We start from the raw sequence: 20,824 nt of genomic DNA on the forward strand, positions 1-20,824 counted from the left end.
ATCGGCGTGGTGTTAATCTACTTTAATTAATTAATTTTTAAATATGGTAGTACTGTAGTAGTATTATAATATTGACAATTTTATTCTAACGCCGCAGTCAAAAAGTAATAAATACACCCGGAAACAAGAAAACCTCCATTTAACGTACAAAAATATTTGTTTACTTTATTTTGATGAATATCTCGTCATGGGTGCACTTCAAAAAAAAAAAAAAAACAATAAATTATTCAAACCACGTTGGTATACAATATACATAACCTAAGTACAATATGTAGTCAGTTAATCGTAAAAAAGTCGGTTGATTTTCCGTGTAATTAATTAGAATTCGACGAAATCGAAAAAAAAATTGCCGTAATAAAATTGCATTTTACAGTCGATAACGAAAAAAAAAAACGATTAATAACAAAAAATAATATAATAATAATATTATGTAACGTTCCAAAAGTATCATCCCTGGCCGGTAGAGAGCGCTGATCTCCCCGCTCCACGCCACCGCCAAACTCGCCGGAAAAAACCGAACCGCGGTATACCGGACCCGACGAGCGGTACCGCCGCCGAACTGTCGTAGCCGGAGTCTCGAAGCCCTCCAGTCGTTGCCCCGTCGGTCGTCGCGCACGTTCTGTACGTCCGTTTTGTCGTTCGAGTGTTTAGCGTGTGTGTTCCGTGTGGTTGAAATTCATTTTTCCGTACGTTTTCCCAAAACGTTATCGCGTGTGCTCGCCGTCGTTTCCGCGTGCGTTGTTCGTCGGCGGTAAATCACAAACATGTTCCGTTGTCGTCGTCGTCGTGCGGTACTATTGACTTCCGGAGAATAATAAACAATATCACCTCGTGCCGCGATTGGTGGTGGTTTTGCTTTTGCTTTTTAATTTTCAATTTATTTGGATTTACGTACTCTTTTCACGTCGCGTCCGCCACCGCTGTCGTCTTATCGTCTACCCCCCTCCCCAGTGCGCGAAGGTTAGGGGAGAAAATATGAAAACTTCCCGGAGACGGGAATTCGGTCGGCCTGTGCTGCTGATGCTGCTGTTGGCGTTCTTCACTGTCGGCGACGTTACAGGTAAATAACAATATTATTATATACTACTTTTAATGATATACTATTATTATTATCATCATCAAACGCGTCAATGATTGTCGATTGGTAATAAAAATGTTTTTAAACTGTACTATATATTAGTTATATTAGGTACTATTCTCACACGCGTGTAGTATAATAAATTAATATAGTTTGATGTTTTTCGTCCGATAAGGCTGTCGAATACTTTGGACGTGATAAATCAATTAATCTCTTCGAAATTCTTTTTTTATTTAATTAATGACTGTTCGAATTCTTGATAATGTGTCCGTTCGCGTATATTTACTATATGAAATCGAGCGGATAGGTACCTGTAATGAATAAATACAATTTGATTCAATAAAAACTAAGTTTTTTTTGTTCAGTTGTTTGTTAGGTTTTTTTAGAATCATAATGAATGGGCTTTACGTAGTAATTTACATAATTTCGTCGGCATATGATTATATCCATAGTTTTGTCTTTTTTATGGCCGCTTTTTCACGGATGACTCTTATGTCTGAAAATATTTAGAAAAACGTGTTCGAAACCCAGTAGTTTATATAACAGTTTGAAAAAAAACATTCAAATTGAATTTTAACATTGTTTGTTGTAATAACATCGAATTAACGTTGGCACGTTGTACGCGATACTGACACAATACACTATTATACGATAGGTAGTGAAAAAAAAACAAAAAAAAATTACTGTTCCGGTATCTAATTATAAAAAATGTATCATATACGTATAGGATTATATCACAGTATAGTTAACATTTGCATTCGTAAATCATATCATCTGGTGAAGGGGTGATACCGGATCGCTGGCACGTTAAAATTTACGATTTCGTCCGCTCGTCGTACTTGCCGAGTTTTTCGATTTATGTGAATATTGTTCGCGTCATTCTCTCTCTCGCTCTATGACGGTCGGATGTCGCGCGTTACGCCAATGACTTACTTGCGTATTATATTTCGCTGTCCCTCGACAAATAATAATAATTATTGTTATACTTATTACTATTATAATATACGACCGCCGCCGCTGTCGATCCGACCTCAGACGAGGTCAACCATAGCCAAATGGTCACCACTATGGTAATTTAAAAGTGCGCGCTCGGGCCTCGGGGTCGTTTTAGTGTCATAATATCCTACTCGAGAATGCATGAAAAATCGAAAATAAAAAACCTTTAATAGAGATGATGATTAAGTTTTTGAAACCATGTAGATACCTATTAAAAATATGTACCATTTTTTTATTATAGGTAACCGTAGGCCCCCGTGTATGTTGGTTTTACAAATTTTAATAGCTCCTATATGTATAAATATTATTATAGGTACATAATATCTATTGTACTATAGTTTTTAAATATTTAACGCTAGTAAATTAAATGATTAAGTACGAATGGTCTTTATTATTCCTTTACGTTCCTTATGACTTATGACTTGATACCCATTTAAATACTGATATATATTTTTATTTTTATTTGTGATTTGTACAATATGTAGTATATTGATTTGTAACTATAATATACAGATTATTTAATTAATCTATAATTAAAAGCATGCAAAAATACGGTTGCAAAAAATCCGGGATGTCTACATAATATTCGTATTCATCATATTTTAATGATTATTAGTTCTAAAATATATAGGTGCCATATGGCTGCTGTGTACTTTTCGACCCTTATTAGTTATTATTAGTTATATTTTTTTAAATGAAACACGCGTTGTCTTAAATCATAGTTGATAATTTAACAACATTTGACAAAAATTGATAGTTAATGAACAAAAATAAAATTCATTTAATGTTTCATTCTAAAGTATAATAACAGAAAAATCTGTTTAGAAAACTATAAAAACTCTTAAGTCTTATCTTAGTTGTATTCGGAGTTGTATTCTAAAAGCTAATAATAAAAAAAAAAACTTTTAAATTAAAACTATCCATTATTTTTTTCCAATGTCAAACACATTAGTATAAAATATTGACTTTGGAGCCTCGACCTTAAGTTAAAAAGAAATATTTAAAGTAGAAGATTGGTAGAAGATTACATTTAGCTAGGTAGGTATATTTACGTTCAATTATAAAATCTAAGTTGCCTATTATCATTTAACTCATTATTTATTCAACTCATTACAAATCTCTTCTAAGGTATATTTGCCATCTGGGGTATATGCGATCCAAATTTTAGGCTGTGCAAAATAATTCCAAGTACCTAACCTTTAATAAATTCTACCCATTGATTAAAATGAATATATTGCAGAAAACTACTGAACAAAAATAATATTATAGGTACCTAAATATTTACCATAGAAAACACGTGGGTCCTATCATAGAATTGTCTCTCCCTCCTCATCGTATATTATTGTTCATCTATATGTAGGTATTAATATAAATTATTTTATTTGCTTATTAAACATGTATGAGTACAGGTTGTAAATATTATTTTATTAAATAAAAAAAATTTGTTTGATTTTGTATTAAATCTATATATTTAAACATGTGATATTTGTTACTGTTTTTTAATAATTCCAAATATGATATATATCTATATGTATGTAAACTTATCGGCCTATCTATAATGCATCACTGAACTGAAAGTCACATAATAGTTTCCCGCTTACACATCACAGTTAACATCTGTAAAAGTTTACATACTTTTCATTTTTATGACGTTAAAGTTTATATACCATGTTTAAATGACTACTCATAACAAAATGTTTTTACGATCTCGACATTAACTAGTGTTGTGAAGTACCATTTATGTACTGTCGGGAATTTATTATTTTCTTACATTAATATGTTATACGTCGAACTGTGTATAATATTATTATTATATGAGTGTTCAGAACAATTTCGCAGAATTTGCCAAAAGTAATTTTTCAGTTCTTTGTATGAAATCTTTAACCCCCCCCCCCTTTCTCAACACATAATATAAAACTTCAAAAAATTTGTCAAGACTCAATTTAAATTAGCCGACCTAGCTATTGCCAGAGTTGTTATGACACGTAAACGCGCGTATGCACGAAGTATATGTTTAACATCGCATTTTTATATAATATCAATATATATTATATATGTTATTTATAGTGGGTATAATATATTTTATTGCTTGCAGTATTATATGTAATATACTATAATTTTGATTGAAGTTGTAAATTAAGCCGTACCTATAAACTTTTCTATGATTTTCATTGAAAGTTGACTATTGTTAAATAGGTAACGTGTTTTGTGCTCATATATTCAATGTCTATGCAAACTTTCATTGAATCCGTTTTTTGAAATTTCTTTAAATCTAAACACCGGCTGTTTTCAATTCCTTTGTTTTGAGGACATTGTGTTAAATAGACTTCATTTTTCTAAAACAGTTGTTCTCTTAAGGTTATTTATGTATTTACTTAAATTGTATATTTGTTTTACAACAATAACTTTATTGGAGATTTTTGGAATATACCTACTTATATATCCATAATTTGGTATCGGTATAAACTGATGCTTACTTGAGTTAGTGCTTGCTGCCGTCTGCTTTGTGTATATTACAAACTGATAACTCACATAATGATATGTATGCAAAAACATTTTATTAACGAACATATTATTATTATAATTTATAAGCAATTCTCCATGATGTGTGCTTACTGATATTCCTTTTCATTATTGAACAATACAAACACACTATTACACGAGCATAGGCAAACATAAACACAAGTATAATATATGTATATATACACCCAAATAAGTGCTAAGGGAGGGGGTGGTATACTGGTATGACTACGTTAAAAATTGAATACAAAATCCTATCTCTTTAGGGCATCTACAAAAAAAGCCTATCATAATATAATATATAGTATACAGTAGGTGTAAATGCACAGTGCGGAGGTTAATGATTTATCGGCAGCAGACCGGTTTTTTTCTGACTTAATTCCATACATTGCCTCAGTTATTTGGAACACAAATTATTATTTATTGATATGCCGGAGGGGGCACATGAGGGGAACAATCATAATCTATCGGGTCAGTATTAAGAAAAAAAAAATCTTTCATGTCCTACCGATAATTGGAAATCGGTGTATAGGTATTAGGTATGTTAGCAAGAGAAAATCTGGTCGGGAGTCGTAATTGGATTTATTATACACACGTGTCTTAAATTATCAAAAATATTGACCGAATTTATATTGGACTTTACGCTATTTATGGTGTATTGGTATTATACTATTATAGGTACTTAAGTATATTATACTGTATTTTCCTTGCTTTATTTGTATTAAGTAAAAATACAGATATAGATATGATAACATTCAAATTAAATATTCTTGTGTCTTAACCAGCCTATTGTATACATAAATATAGATATAATAACTTCCGGGTGACGATCTATAATATACTCGTTATCAAATATTCCAGTAATAAACGTCTTGGTTAAAAAAAATATATATTTGTTTTTATATTGAGAGGAAATGGGCAGACATCGAATGTCGTAAAATTCGGTTTTGTTTGAATTAAATGTATCTATACCATGATATTGTTATTAATCGAGTTATTAATATATATGATATATTATATTTAGTTCGTTTTATTTAATCACAATTTTATGCTAAACTCTTGAACTTTATACTTAATATTTACCCGAAAACGATTATAAAATACCAGTGATATAAAAAAATGTTTTTTAGATTAATATAATTTTAAGTTTATAACAGTACCTACCTACCCAAATTAAAATTCTTAATATAATATAACTATTGTAACTGGACTTGTTGCATCAATAACGATGTTTTTATTTTATTACCTACATTTTTCACAGGTTATTTGCGTTCCTTTATTTAAGACCGTAATAAGTAACCATTAATTAATACTGATCGTTATAGTGGATATATTATGCTCCACTTTATTATGAAAATATTTACATATTTACTTTCATAATGTTTGGTTTAATTTTTAAATTAAATTGACATGGACGATAAGTATAATAGCATTTCAGTACTCAGAATCAAATTATAAAATAATGAATATTGTATTGAAAATTATATTATAACGTTGTTATAAATAATTTTGAGTTTTGAATAATAATTTAGGAAAATGTCAGTTTATTTTTACCAAATTACGTTTACGTATAGTATTTTATTAAGTATTATAGATAGGTACTAATATTGTTACCTAATAATTATATTTTTATAAGTTATTTATGGAGTTGCACTATTGTGTACCCATAATAAAGGTACCTAACTTTTTAATTTAACTCAAATATTATACAAAATTTACATCATTTTTGGTAGGTAACGCATCTTATCCAGAATAATAACTATGATATGGTATTGGTATAATTCTATATTAAACTAATTAGTAATATATTATAATAATATAGATACCGTATGTTGGTTTCTTATTAGATTAGAAAAATCAAGGTTTTATTTTTTGTTTAAAAATTTAAAAATTTGATTTCTTGGAATTGGAAAATATATTGTTTTATTTACAGTCTTTTTAAAAAAGTATTTTTTTTTATATCATACTTACTTAAAAGGTTTGGTGATCGATGTTTTGATTGTTTCCATAAACTAGTTGGTACTTTTAAAATATCTAAATTTAAATGGTAATAATGGTATAATGAGTAATGTTTGTAAAGCTCTCCTTAGTTGCTTATATTCGTAATCGAAGCCCAATCGGTTGAAAGTGCATTATTGTAGGTAAGTGTTTCTCTATACATCAGTACATCTTTATACTGGTACTCTATTAATGTATTATATATATGCGTATCCAGAATTCCGGATATATCATCGGGTTAACGGTGTTCGCGGTGCGTTTGAGAATAAAACATTCTAAAAAAGACTATTGTCGGAAAATCCTCAGTGAGTCTAATGATTGATGGTTTCTATAGGCAGTAATGTTTTGTCAGGCCGTAAGGGGCAGTGTGGCGATGATTTACATTTGAAAGTCGTGCGCGTTTCTAATCTAAATGTTGACGGGCGAATGGCGTCGCAGCGCTCGTGTTTGGTACATTGTTTTCGGGCAGCGATAATTCTTCGGGGCGATGACTACGGCGACGCGCCGGCGACTTACCACTAGAAACCATTAATGAGACCAAAGACAGATTTATATGCGTTTACAACGATGACGGTGTAGTGATGTTTTTACAATGGTCGTGTAAGTTTCGATTGACGCGATTAGCAAACGAAAGAGATATTATTATAAATATCAAAAAGAGGAAAATAATAATAATACAATACGTCGTTTTTAATTTTCTCGCCACTGCTGCTGTAAGTTGTAACTGCAACACATATGGTTACTGACTCACTGTGTAAAACCATTACCGAGATCGCTTTATATAAAAATTATTATTTTTTGTGCTGTTCGTCGGGCCATTCGTTCTACTAATAACTCGTTTATATTTACGCGTGTGTTTACAAGCATATTACACATTATACAGTACACACGTTGGACGTTGGTGCTCGGTTGTCATTTTTCATGTCTTATAATATTATTACAGTGGCTTGGTTTAGCTACATCACCAATTAATTATTATATTTGCTCCACCACGTCCGTGACGCAGGCATTTAGGTAAAAATCTCGGAAATTTAAAATTTATCAAAAAAATAAAAAATAAAATAAATGGTAACTTAGTACGGAGGGACAAGACTGCAGGTGTTATTTTTCGTCGAAGATTCAATCGCATCAGCTGTCCGGCGTCCTCTCCTCTCCGGTCCATTGTCGGATTGTTGGAACGATGTTTGTGATTACAGCGTGCGCGTATACTGGCGAAGAATAATAAAATATTATAATACATGGTTCGTACAATCGTACCTCGTAGGGACGTTTAAATAATGATATATAATGATATATATTATATCTGGCTATAGTGGCTTTATACATTATATATATTATTATAGGTATATGTTTCTGCAGTGTTATGCGTGCGTCGTATCCGTTTCTCAGCGATCGTTATTGTGGTCGTTTTATTCAATTAATTTAAATTATTCTAAAAACAACCTATGTCTGTGTGCTGTATCAATTCCTGTTCGAATCCTTTCAACGACAAACTTGATTTTATTAAAAATTTTATAGGTATACATTTTAAATACAAACACTTGGGTAACGCAAATCATTTACAATTTAAATGCAACTAATATTATGTAGACCTAAAAAAATATTAAATTTCAAATTGTGTAAAACTATGGTAAAATATGTGCGAGGGGATGTTAATTTTGTGATTTATTAATTTATTATATATTTTGAACAATTTTTATTCATTTGTGGAATATTGTATAATAAAATATTATTTCTCAAACGTATTGGAAAAATTTTGTTTTCTGAACAGTGGTTTGCGTTCCTAACCTTGTAGGCCTAATATAAATTCTTACTGAGTTTTTCAATTTTTGATTAGACTATTGTAAATTAAAGTTAACGCGATGTATATATGTATATATAAATAGAATATAGATTATTTTATTGGGTTTCTTATTAAAATACTCGACGTTTCTATTGCAGGTTTGGACCGGTAGGAACAGGTATCCGTTATCTGGTAGACGACTATTATCGTCTGATCAGACTGACATTATATTTTATCTTAATTGTTTTTAAAAGATTACTATTTTATTATTATTTAGGAAATATCTAATAGAACTAATTATTGGAGTACCTACATCAAGCAAATACGAAAACTGTAGTGTTTTTAGGCACGTATATGTATACATATATTGTTGTTATATTATGTTCAGTTTATTACATATTGTATCTATTTATTACAATACTACAGCGACGGTGTTCGGGGACAATGTGAAATGGAAAAGAATGAACTCTTAGGGATTTAGGTGAAATCGGGGAGACGTTTTTGGGTGAACCGTTGTAAATTCACGCGGTTCTATCATTCCGTCCCGTTGCCTTTCTGTATACTTTTTCCCTCTCAAAAGGTTTATGACGACAGTAAAATACTAAAATTCTTTGCGTACAATCTATTTCTATCCGAACGGGCGAACGAGGATATCGCCACCAAATGCAGCGCAGTTTTCCTCTTCAGAATAACAACTTCCCAAACGCACAATGGGTCTTCTCGGATTATAAGCCTTGTATATTATACCCAACTCAGTCGTTATGTGGAGGTTAATGTTTGATACTTGTGTATTTTTGTTTATGTGTATTTTTCATAATACCAACGATTTTTTTTTCGTGAAATTCTAGACAATTATATTCATTGTTTCGACCTAGCAGCGAATGCGTGCTACTAATTTTTATTTAATTGTTTGTTGTATGATATATTACTAATTTCAAAGTTTTCTTTGGAGATTAACATTATTTTTTGATTCAATTGTTTATAGAGTTTAATTTTAAAAAATTCGTAGCATTGTACAAATAAATAATTTTAAATTTTGTGTAGAATATAGTTCAGATTATAGACTTATTAATTAACGCACATATATACAGGGTGATTTTTTAAGCATGCTCGCCCCATTTTTATGCTTAAATTATGCATATATTCAAATTTTGATTTTTGGAATATTTAAGTGCACTTAAATGTAGTTAAAGGCGATATTTTTGAGTACTTAGATTTTTCACAACTTTTAAGGAGTATCCTGTAGCGATACCAACTTTGGTTTTTCAAATGACAACCTATATGTTTTAAAGCAAAATGTGATTCAGATAATTTTTCTGAAAATTTTGACATATTGCAATCAAAATTCGAACGAAAACTTCCAGAGTTATTCTACTTGAAATACTAAGGAATAAGGATAAAAGTCTAATACTTAAATGCCTACGTTGTAAATGGATACGATAATTATAATTCGGTATACAATATAAAATGTGCTATTGTACACTATTGTTCGGTATTTTATTATAAGTAAGTATACCTATGCTATACAAATATTAACGTTGCCTATAAGGTATAGGTAACATGGATAAAATAAAAAGGATATTATTTTATTCATATTTTCTTTTCTTTTGAAAATTGTCAGATGTAATATTTGGCCATTTAGTAATAAGTAGTGATTATTAACAAATATTTTATTTTTATATTGTATACCGAATTATAATTATCGTATCCATTTACAACGTAGGCATTTAAGTATTAGACTTTTATCCTTATTCCTTAGTATTTCAAGTAGAATAACTCTGGAAGTTTTCGTTCGAATTTTGATTGCAATATGTCAAAATTTTCAGAAAAATTATCTGAATCACATTTTGCTTTAAAACATATAGGTTGTCATTTGAAAAACCAAAGTTGGTATCGCTACAGGATACTCCTTAAAAGTTGTGAAAAATCTAAGTACTTAAAAATATCGCCTTTAACTACACTTAAATATTCCAAAAATCAAAATTTGAATATATGCATAATTTAAGCATAAAAATGGGGCGAGCATGCATAAAAAATCACCCTGTATATATATATCGTGATATACTGATAAAATGGACATAAATGAAATCTGGATTAAATTCAACGGTGTGTGTACAATAGCGATGGCCGATGGTTGCAAGGATTATGCGAAAATTTCTTAATAGGCTGGCGGGGAACATAAAGCTAATCGATGTAATATATATAATGATATGGTAGTAAGTATAATAGCTAGGATTGTTAACGAAATGTAATAAATATGTTTAATTGTCTTTATATTAGTTCTATAGCGTAATTTTCAATATAATTATAATTTAATTGTAACTTACCATCTATTAATATAATAATGTAATTATTATTGATTTAATAATATCTTTAATTACGATTTCTGTATTTTTTTACTGGACAAGTTTATGACACGGAAACCAAAAATACTATTACTTACTTATTCGTATGTATAGAAATATAAAAATTATATTAGGAAAATCATCTAAGGAGTTGATAAATTCTAGGAGGGTTGGTAGTCAGTAAATACAGTGATTAGTGGTCGAAAGCCCCCTTGTAACATAAATCTAGTTATACAGAAAAGGAATTTATTGAAAATAAAAAACTTTTCTATAAATATTTGATTTTACAATAATTGTGTTTAACAATGTATGTAAGTACATAACTAAATTAACTAATGAAAGGCTCGTTTGTTTCATTTATTTCAATCATTTAATTAGTTTTCTTTACAATTTACATTAAAACTCATATTGTAGATCAATAGTTCTTTTAAATCATTACATGCGTCGAATATTGAAATTGTTTTTAGTTTAATTAGTTATCTTAAACTTTAAGATTATATTGTATTCTGTGTAATCTAGATGTTTTGTGGGTACATAATATGATTAGTTTTCAGTTAGTTATTGTTCTTTCTATTGTACGTAAAACTGGGTTCATTGTTTCTTCCGGCGATTTATCAGTTCCCAAAAAGTTTTCAAATGCCCAAACTATGCTACAGACTTTCCCAAAACAGTAAACCTTCCATAAATCTCTCAGGAGCTCTATATATAGTGAATGGAAAACAACACACGAGACAATATATAGTGGTGGTACATAAAACTGCAATCGGGAAAGTATTACTAAGATAAAAAAATAAAGCTACTAAAAATATTGATAGGACGGCGTCTTTGATAAATTGTTAGCAAATAAAAAATATGAATCTGTCTGGAATTCTGGATACCAATCTTATAATATTTATTTTAAATTAATTAAATATAACTATAAATTATAACTTATAATAATATATTTATCTTTAATGTTAAAAATAAAATGATTTAATATTACAAGTACCTAATATTAAAGTTTTGAACATAAAATATGAAACATTTATTATTTATCATAAATAATAATTATTTGTAACCATTTAAATGGACATAATTTTTTAAATAGTTAATTGACACATTTATTTATATTCTGTTTACATTTGGTCACATTAAATCTGCTCTTTATTATCTATAGGAAGATTTTGATTAGCAATTTATTTCGATGTACACTTTCTATAGTTATTGCTACGTTATAATTATTTTTAGGATTTTCATATCTAACTAACCTTAGCCATAATAGATAGGTATAGTTTCTAAATGTGTCCTTGGTCCACAGAAGTGTAGACAGTTTTTGAGAGGGTTAATGGTTATGTTTCCTGAACGTCAGGAACTATTTTTTTCTCCCTAACCCCCGAGACATACAAAGTGTGGTGTATAAATAGAATCGCATCCATTAACTCCTCCGAGTGTCTGTCCGCATATAAACGGATATATTAAAGGTGTTTTTTTTTTCGCTCGTTTAAATAAAAGATCACGAGTCCCATAGGACTAGGTCCGGATTAAATAAGCTTTTTGGAATGTATATATAATATGTATCTAAAAGGGTTTTGCCTAGACAATTTATATGTTACTTAATTTAAGGTTTTTTTTCAATAAGAAAGGAGAGACTTTAAAATAAGATTCCCATCGGCATAATATCAACGTTTAGAAATATGTAGGTAAACATTTTATGAAAATTACTAAAATGTCAATATAATTATTAATTCGGTACCTTTTTTTTTTCCTTCTTGAAACCGGGAACGGGTGGGAACTGTTTAACACAATACTGCCACCCTAATTAATTCGGTACCTACCTATAATAATAATACAAATAGACATTAATAAAAAAAATCATTGCCAATTTATTTTTTAATTTACACAGATTTGTTCCACATAATATATCAATTGATAATTGTGCGTGATGAACTTAACAATTATTTTCAAAAATATGGTACCTACTTTATGTTTCAGAAGCATAAGTTATTAAATTAAAGTCTGAGCCTTAAACAATATTTGTAGGTATAACAGTTGATTTTTTCTTTAGAAGTTCTTTGAAAAATATTAAATTAATTAGTGTATTTAATAATATTATTATATTTTGTAAGATATTTAGTCTACTCATAAAAATTTCGAAAATTAACTTCTCTTTAGTGAACCAAAATAAATTATTTGATGTACAAATATATACTATAGTCAACAGCAGTGTAGATACTCTATATTTAATTTATTTTACTGTGTTAAACTGTTCATTTTAAAATTATGGATTTTATATTTAAATTTAAATAATAGATATAGTATTTATATGTAGGTTAGTATCAGTTTTTTATTTTTGAAAAAGACATTTTTTATTATTCCATGTTATTTATCAACTATCACTGATAATCAGGTATCTACTCTTGTAATTGATAAATCTGAAAAGCTAATAAATATGTAATGTAAGTGGATATACCTACGAGAATTCTTAGTTTTGAGAAACTTATGTTATCATTTGTAGGTACCTACCGGCTACCATACCGCAGGTGTGTATTTTTTTCAATTCAATGTTTTGGCGGTTCCGCGATTCTTTATACTCTGTACCGCAAATCCATCGTGATCCCTTTAAATAACATGTTCGTCATATTTTTCAGTGGTTTTCTATTGTAAGCGTATGTAATACATACCTCCCGTAGGTCTTAGCATTGCTGCAGGTGTGAAAACGGATGTGCCCCTCAATGTGTGCTAATCTGGAAATATACGATAGAAATAAAATCTTTCGCTAATATGCATAGACATAATATATTATAGTTTTCTGAATAGAACCCCCTGAGTTTGTTAAAATAGTATGACCAATGGTAATTATTTATATATATAACACATATATAAATATAATAACCTATGTGATTGTGTGGCAGTATCTAAAATGTTTTTGACGAACACGTGTCTTCTGGAGGGGAGACGATGATATTATATAGTATATACCGCCAACCCCGGCTGTGTTTACTTGACAAACAGGATCGTGTTGTTTCAGTTAGTGAATTCGTATGTTACCGAATATTTACATAGCTAAACGCGTGTCATCTTGTAATATTCGTCTTGTTATATTTTTCTTTTGGCTTCACACCAGCCACTTTTATTCGGCGTTTCCGCATCTGCCTAGATTTTCGCCGTAGACCAAAAATACACCATCATGTTTCACTGTCGCAGTTATAAGTACACAACCCCATCGTTGCTCCTACGTACTACGCGTGGTGTCCGATGTAACTTTGTGAGATTGAATTATCTTAAATATAAATTAAGAATTATATACATTATTTTTATTTAATTTTTAGTGAACGTCTAACGTATCAACGAATCGTACTATTTAAAGGATACGGGTTTTTAGTCCATTTATAGCTTTTACTCATTATAATCGGTTTTGCCTGTAATTTATGTAAACGCACTAGTTGTTTAGGATGAGTACCTACAATTATGTATTAAAATCACTTCAAAGTTATATTTGAATTAGGTAGGTACATAATATATTGAAAATTTGTTGTATGCTTTCTGCCCTAACGAGTTTCCACTACCCATCAAAATATTGTTTCATACCATTGAAGAAGTTGCTTAAAGTTTAAGATTATGTATCTAACTTTTAATCAAATATTTATATAATGTAAAATATACCTATAACAATATGTACAATTAAGTAATTGAAATTCTCGTTCAATAATTGTTTGCATATTTATTTGTGAATACAATCTAGTATTTTTATCTAATAACAATCTTAATTCAAATTTTAATATATTTTATTTAACTGAAATAAGTAAAAAAAAGATCATAAATTCTTACACTTTCATTTGTCATCAAAAAGTGCAATTTTTCTTATTCATTGGTCCTACGGGAAAAACGAATTATAAACTTCTCTTAGCTGCGTGTTTTGCATTTATACTTGTCACAGGCCATGGAAATTATATTATATCCCTTGTAGAAATGATTGTGATATAATATTATATGACTGTACATTTATGGCAAAGGAACGAGAGTGACCTAGTATAACAAAGGTAATAGTATATACTCAGTATTTGACTATGCTATAGAATGAATTTACAATAAAATTAAAACTTGTGTTTAAAAATATTTAAATATGAATACGTATTATACAAACAAAAACCCATATTATACTTACAGGAACTGTAGACCATGACATAAAAATGTATGATTGCTGATTGGGCTTTTAAAATTCTAAAATTTGTTTAATTGTACAGTTTAGAATTTACATGACATTCGTAACAGATTTTATCCTGCTGAAGTTTTGTGGTTAGACTATATTCGTTATTTTAAAACGTGCTTAAGTCTTATCTTATATCATATTGCGGACCCTGATGCATAATATATATTCATCACAAAAAATTGCTTAAAAATGGATTCCTATTAAATATATTTTTTATAAAAATTTGTATTGGGTGGCCTAATAAATTAATAACCATGTTATATTTTGTTAAACCTTCCTTCCATATCGTCTCTCTAGCTCTCTGTCTGTTTCTTTCTCTCTCGTGGTATTTATAATATTCAATAACATTCAATAACTTTAAAATATGTTGTATCATTATTGATTAGAATGATTGATTCAAACATTGATATTTGTCTTTGCCATGGTTAATGGTTAATGCTTATAGATAACATGGCTTACATGACCATACGACAGTATACGTGATTCATGAAACATGTATAAATGATAACGCAGAGTTCCACCACAGAATTGTTCTGCATGATGTGCGTTGAGGCTCCCACGTCACATCCGTATTAGGACATCCTGACAAATTTTGTATAAATCAGAATGTACTGCGGCCATGCCTTTATCTAAGGTACAAAAAGTTAGGTGAAATAAAAAAAAAACATAAACACGAGGTTTATAAAAGACCACCTGGGTTGGATCTTCGGATTTATACCTATGTAAATACATACAACTCTACACGATTACGACACGGTTAATTCGTGCAATGCGGCCCCTTCATAGATCTGTTCTTAAACATTCGAGTGCATACAGATAATAATAATATAAGCATCATTAGTATTCTGTCGTGTATCATATGAGTGTGCTAGTGCAAACTGTACACGTATTCGTGTACACAGTGTATTGTGTAAAATGACGGTGTCTATAGGTGCATTCCTTTCGGACTTGCAGTCTATACGGGTTACGACATCGTACATATAAACGTCGTATTAAGTAGGTACAATGTACCTGGTATATTGTAAAATGTATGCAAATTTATATTACAACGAGAAATAATTTATGCGTTCAGTCATAGATAGGTTAAGTCTAATTGTGTACAGCGTAGATAATTGGTGGGGGTGAGGCCGGGGAGGGGTAGTGTTTCGTAAGGTTTTATTTTGATATTGATATTGGCAGGGCCGTCCCTACAATTTCCGAGGCCCGGGGCAAAATTCTTTTAGAGGGGCCCACAAAAAAAAATTCATACTCTCATTTACATTTTTGCGGGCACCCTTATTCAGTAGGTATGTAAAGTATTTTTACCTATTACCTTTACCAGTACCTCACATAACCATTTTGCACCAAACACAAGTATATATTATCTATGATTAAATTGCTGTATATTTTTATAATAGATTGATAACATTATTTATTATAGCCTTATAGGCAACGACAGAAATAATAATAATTAAAAATTAACTTTTCTTGATTTGAGATCAGCAAATGTGCAAATAACATCATCCAAGTCCAATCCAATATCATATTGGTTATACTAAAATATATTATTGTCGATGTATCTCTTAATGATGTTAAGGAATAATTTACTGAAGAAATAATAATAAAATAATTAGCATCTTTAAAATGTATTGTATGGCTACTGACATTTTTATTTCATATTTTAGTGTGTAAAAATTTTTCATTCACTTGTTTAACATAATATTATTATGATATTATTAATATCATATAATATTATTTTAATACTAGTATATACGACTATAATAGTTAACATACTTTTAATTGCATGCATAATATTGTTTGATTCATTCAATTGATTAGGATGTAAAGTTGACTTGACTTGTTATATGTAAAACCTACTTAACTAAAAAATAGATTCTGTTATGTTTATGTTGTTGTGCTGTACTTATTTAAATTAACTAACAATTTTTTTTAGCTTTATTCAATTATGTTATAAAAAACAATAAAATATAAAATGTTATTAATTCTTTTACCGAACAAATAAACTGTTCAAATTATATCATAATATTATACTTGCTGAAAAAAGTATTTAAAATAATTCAATTTTTACCGTTGAATATAACAAGCGTTGTAGATGAAGCTTAAGTTAAAACATTATAATTACTCATTATAAAGGAAGTATAGCTCTAAACTGTCTGTAGAGTATTATGTTTTTATTGTAACTGTGGCCAATACGATTAAAAAAGGACCGATGTGTGTAATCTTTCGCAATTTATCAAGCGTTATTAAGTTTACATTGGTTTTAATTTAATATGTAAGTGGGACTGGGGTTTTTAGACCCACAATACCACAAGACCTTTTTAGTGGGATATACCTTCTCTAAATTAGATAAAACTTATTGTCGTATGTATAGGATTTCTTTCGGCTCAAACTATTCGAATGATTTTATAATATGCGTTTTTTAATCAAACAAAACGCAGGATTGTAAATAATAATATGATTAAAAAAAGAAAAACATTGATCTATAGTTTATGATCGTCAAATTAATGACAAAATAAAGTAAGCCTTTTAAATTTAGTTTTCAATTATTGAAACATTAAGCAGATGTTTATTTTTAAATCAGCAAAAAATTATCATAATAATAATTATAACTGTTTAATCATTAAATATTTACGAGTATAAGCCACTAAAATTAAATTAAATTGTACTTTTTACCCGCCTTCTTGTTCAATTGTACTAAGAGTTTCACCTGCTTTATTGATGTATAATTATATTTATGGTGTATTTGATACTTATTATATTATTACTTCCCAATACTATTAATGGAAGTATTAAATTCTAACTGTAGTTTTAGATGTTGTACATTTAAATTTAAGTTACTTCTTTAGTTTTTGTATATTTTTAAACATTTACCTGCTTATGGCGTCGCTTGTAGCATCTTGTACGAAACGTTGATAGAATGATAGGGTAGGTAGTTTATTTTAGAAGTTAGTTTTATTGATTCAACTTTGAGTTTTACATTATGTATTGTTTATTTATAGGTACCTACCTAATACTTAAAAAAAATATTTTTATTTAATACTTACCTATATTATGGAGTTCTGCGTGTTTTCTGTTTACCTATTATGTTTTGTTCAATTCTCAATAGAATAACTGTTTACCATACCAAATAGATTTTTTTTATAATATTACATAATATTTACTCACGCTATTTATTATCTTTAACTCTACAGAGATTTGTTGTATACATTTCGTTACGATTGTTTAATATATTATTAGTATCTTCTTTTTTCCTAAAATTCAAAATCGTGGTTTATCAAAGAAAATACAATTAGATACTTTTATGTTATTAAGACAGTAACGTTTTGTTGTAGATATGTAGTATTGGACATTTCTAACGTGTCTATAATTAATATCTAAAAAATCTAAGATTGGAGATAAAAGCAAGAAAATCTTGGTTTGGACTTTAGTTCGAAAGCGGCTACTAGTTTTTTTTATAAGTTGTGTTACCTAAAAGACGTTGACAAAGCACTGTAGTTTATTTTTATCGAAACATTTCTTTCTTTTAGTGAATAACAGCTAGTAGTTCATTTTTATGGGCCCCAAAAGTCGAGTTTCCTCGCTTGAATTAGGTTTCAGATTGGAAACCGTACATACACATTTTTGTTGTTGTGGAACACACCAAAAAGTGGTAAATGAGGGTGAGATATCGAATAATGAAAAAAGAACTCTCACTCTAACCAGTCTTGATTTATTGGATTATTTTGGTTCGGTACCTTTCGAGTTGACTTACATAAATATTTTGTAGACTCCGTAAAAAGTACATTTTAGAAATTCTATTCTACTTCACTTCAACTTATGTGTTTATAAACACCATTATTTAGAGTTCAAATATTAATTTAAAATTAACGAATAATGATACAGATAAAATTAATGTTGATTATTAACTACTTATTCAATATTTTTATCTACTAGGTAACATACTTTAGTATAAATTTATAGTTTAAACATAAGTATTTTTTTATCCTTTTAATTTTTTATCGATAATTTATAAAATACATTTTCTGGTTTGGATAAAAAGTATACCAAATGAGTGATGACATTATAAATACTAAATACTAAATAATGTTTGAAATTAATAAATTTGTATATATGTATTTATTTGAAATGCTGTAATCGTCTTTAGATACTACATCTTATTTATTCTCTCGTTTATTCTTTAGTATATTTTCTTCGTCTCACAGTTTTCCATAACAACCGAAATAATGTAATGCTTTAAATGTGTTAACACGGCTTGCTTAGATGCATATATAGTGTACAAAAATAACAACTTAAGTGTACTTATATTAATTACTTAATGTCCACATATTGTATTCATATAATAATATGTTGGTAATAAACTTATCTAACATTAGTTTCTTAATATCATACATTCAAATGTTCTATACCTCCATCGTTAATTGCTAGATAATCTTTTTATTCGATTAATTTTGGAACGTCGTAATAAATTTACATCACAAGGTGATATACATAATGAACATTAATTGTTTAATACAATATATTAAAAGAACCGTTGTGTTCTATTCTTACACTTATAGTTTTTACAATTTTAATTTGTATTTGTTTAAATAAATCTTTTAACAATGTGTACACAGTTTTATTCCACTGTGAAACATTTTAACATTTTTTTTAATTTAGGCTTTCTTACAGTAATTTAAGTACTAACATGTTTGCATCAGGATTTTTAAATTAAAAATTTTAAAAATAGTAATTTACATAGTTTTAGGAAATGTAAGAAATTTTAATACCTTATTTGCCTCTATAATAATTAGTACTGAATAATTTTGGTAATCAAAAAACTATTTTTTTTTAACTTTCTTTAAAGAGTTTACTCAGGATTTTTGTAGGTACAGCACCTATACCCTATTATAATTTATGGTAATTTTGTTTCACTAAGTTAAGTAATTATTATAAATGTTAATAATATATTAATACTATTCTATAACTATAATAATTCAACTTTAATCTTCTTTGGGTATTAGTTACTTATCTTGTTCACACATGTTTTTTTAAGATGTCTAATTAATTATGATCTATTAAAAATGGTAAAATCATTTAGATTTGGTTTTTATTTTAAATTGTAATTTTGCTTCTGAAGTGTATTTATATATGCTTACCTACTAGTATTTCAAGTAAGGAGGCCTAAAATAACATCTCATAATATCTATTACCTTAGTGTAAGACTGTTTAGCTATTTTTTTCGGTCAATAAATACTTAATATTCATTCAAATTTATCTACTATTATGTAGTACAAAAAAAAAAAAATAAAATAAAAAAATGATAAATTGATTGGTGTAAGCATTGGGTTGACATTTATATAAATAATTTTAAAACATTCCAGCAGTTTAAATATTTATTTACAAGATTTAATTGGTGAATTAATGAATACTTTAATGGTTTTAATGGTTTTTTAACCACATTGCAGAATTCCATTTTTATTTTTTAATACTGGTTTATGTTGGAAATCCATTCACCACGGTACCTCATATTTCACGATCGTGAAGAATGTGCGAATACGTGCAGCTACTTCTTTATAACAAACAATAAGTGCATTTTAATTCGTTTTTGTATTATTGAAAACAATTGATACAATTATAGTCAATTTTTCACGTTTAATTTGGTTGGGTGGACAACATTGGTAAAAAATCCAGTCCATTAAATTGTGCTCTAAACTGATGCAAAAAATATGTTGTCTTATGTTATTGACGCAACTTCGAAGAAATACTAAAAATCAATAAGAATTTTAAAAAAAAAACTTAAATTGAAGAATTGTGAATATGCTTGGTTATATATCGCGCATATATAAATTATTTATTTAATTATATGTTTGGTAACAAATGATGTGTAATTCGAAAACACTCAGAATCAAAACTAGAAACATTATATACCTAGTCAA

At 28.7% G+C, this 20,824-nt stretch overlaps 1 protein-coding gene across 1 annotated transcript in view; it reads left to right on the forward strand.

Moving 5' to 3' along the window:
- The first annotated feature begins 563 nt into the window (after positions 1–563).
- Positions 564–20,824, forward strand: part of robo1 (roundabout guidance receptor 1) — a 194,860-nt gene continuing 174,599 nt past the window's right edge. The window contains exon 1 of the mRNA XM_089221994.1: positions 564–1,060. Within this exon, the coding sequence (XP_089078120.1) occupies positions 976–1,060 (85 nt within the window). The 5' untranslated portion in view covers positions 564–975. The remainder of the gene's footprint in view (positions 1,061–20,824) is intronic.

The sequence above is a fragment of the Diuraphis noxia genome, unplaced genomic scaffold, assembly GCF_037042655.1.
Source record: "Diuraphis noxia isolate RWA-SAM2 unplaced genomic scaffold, SU_Dnox_SAM2 contig0003, whole genome shotgun sequence".
Classification (NCBI taxonomy): domain Eukaryota; kingdom Metazoa; phylum Arthropoda; class Insecta; order Hemiptera; family Aphididae; genus Diuraphis; species Diuraphis noxia.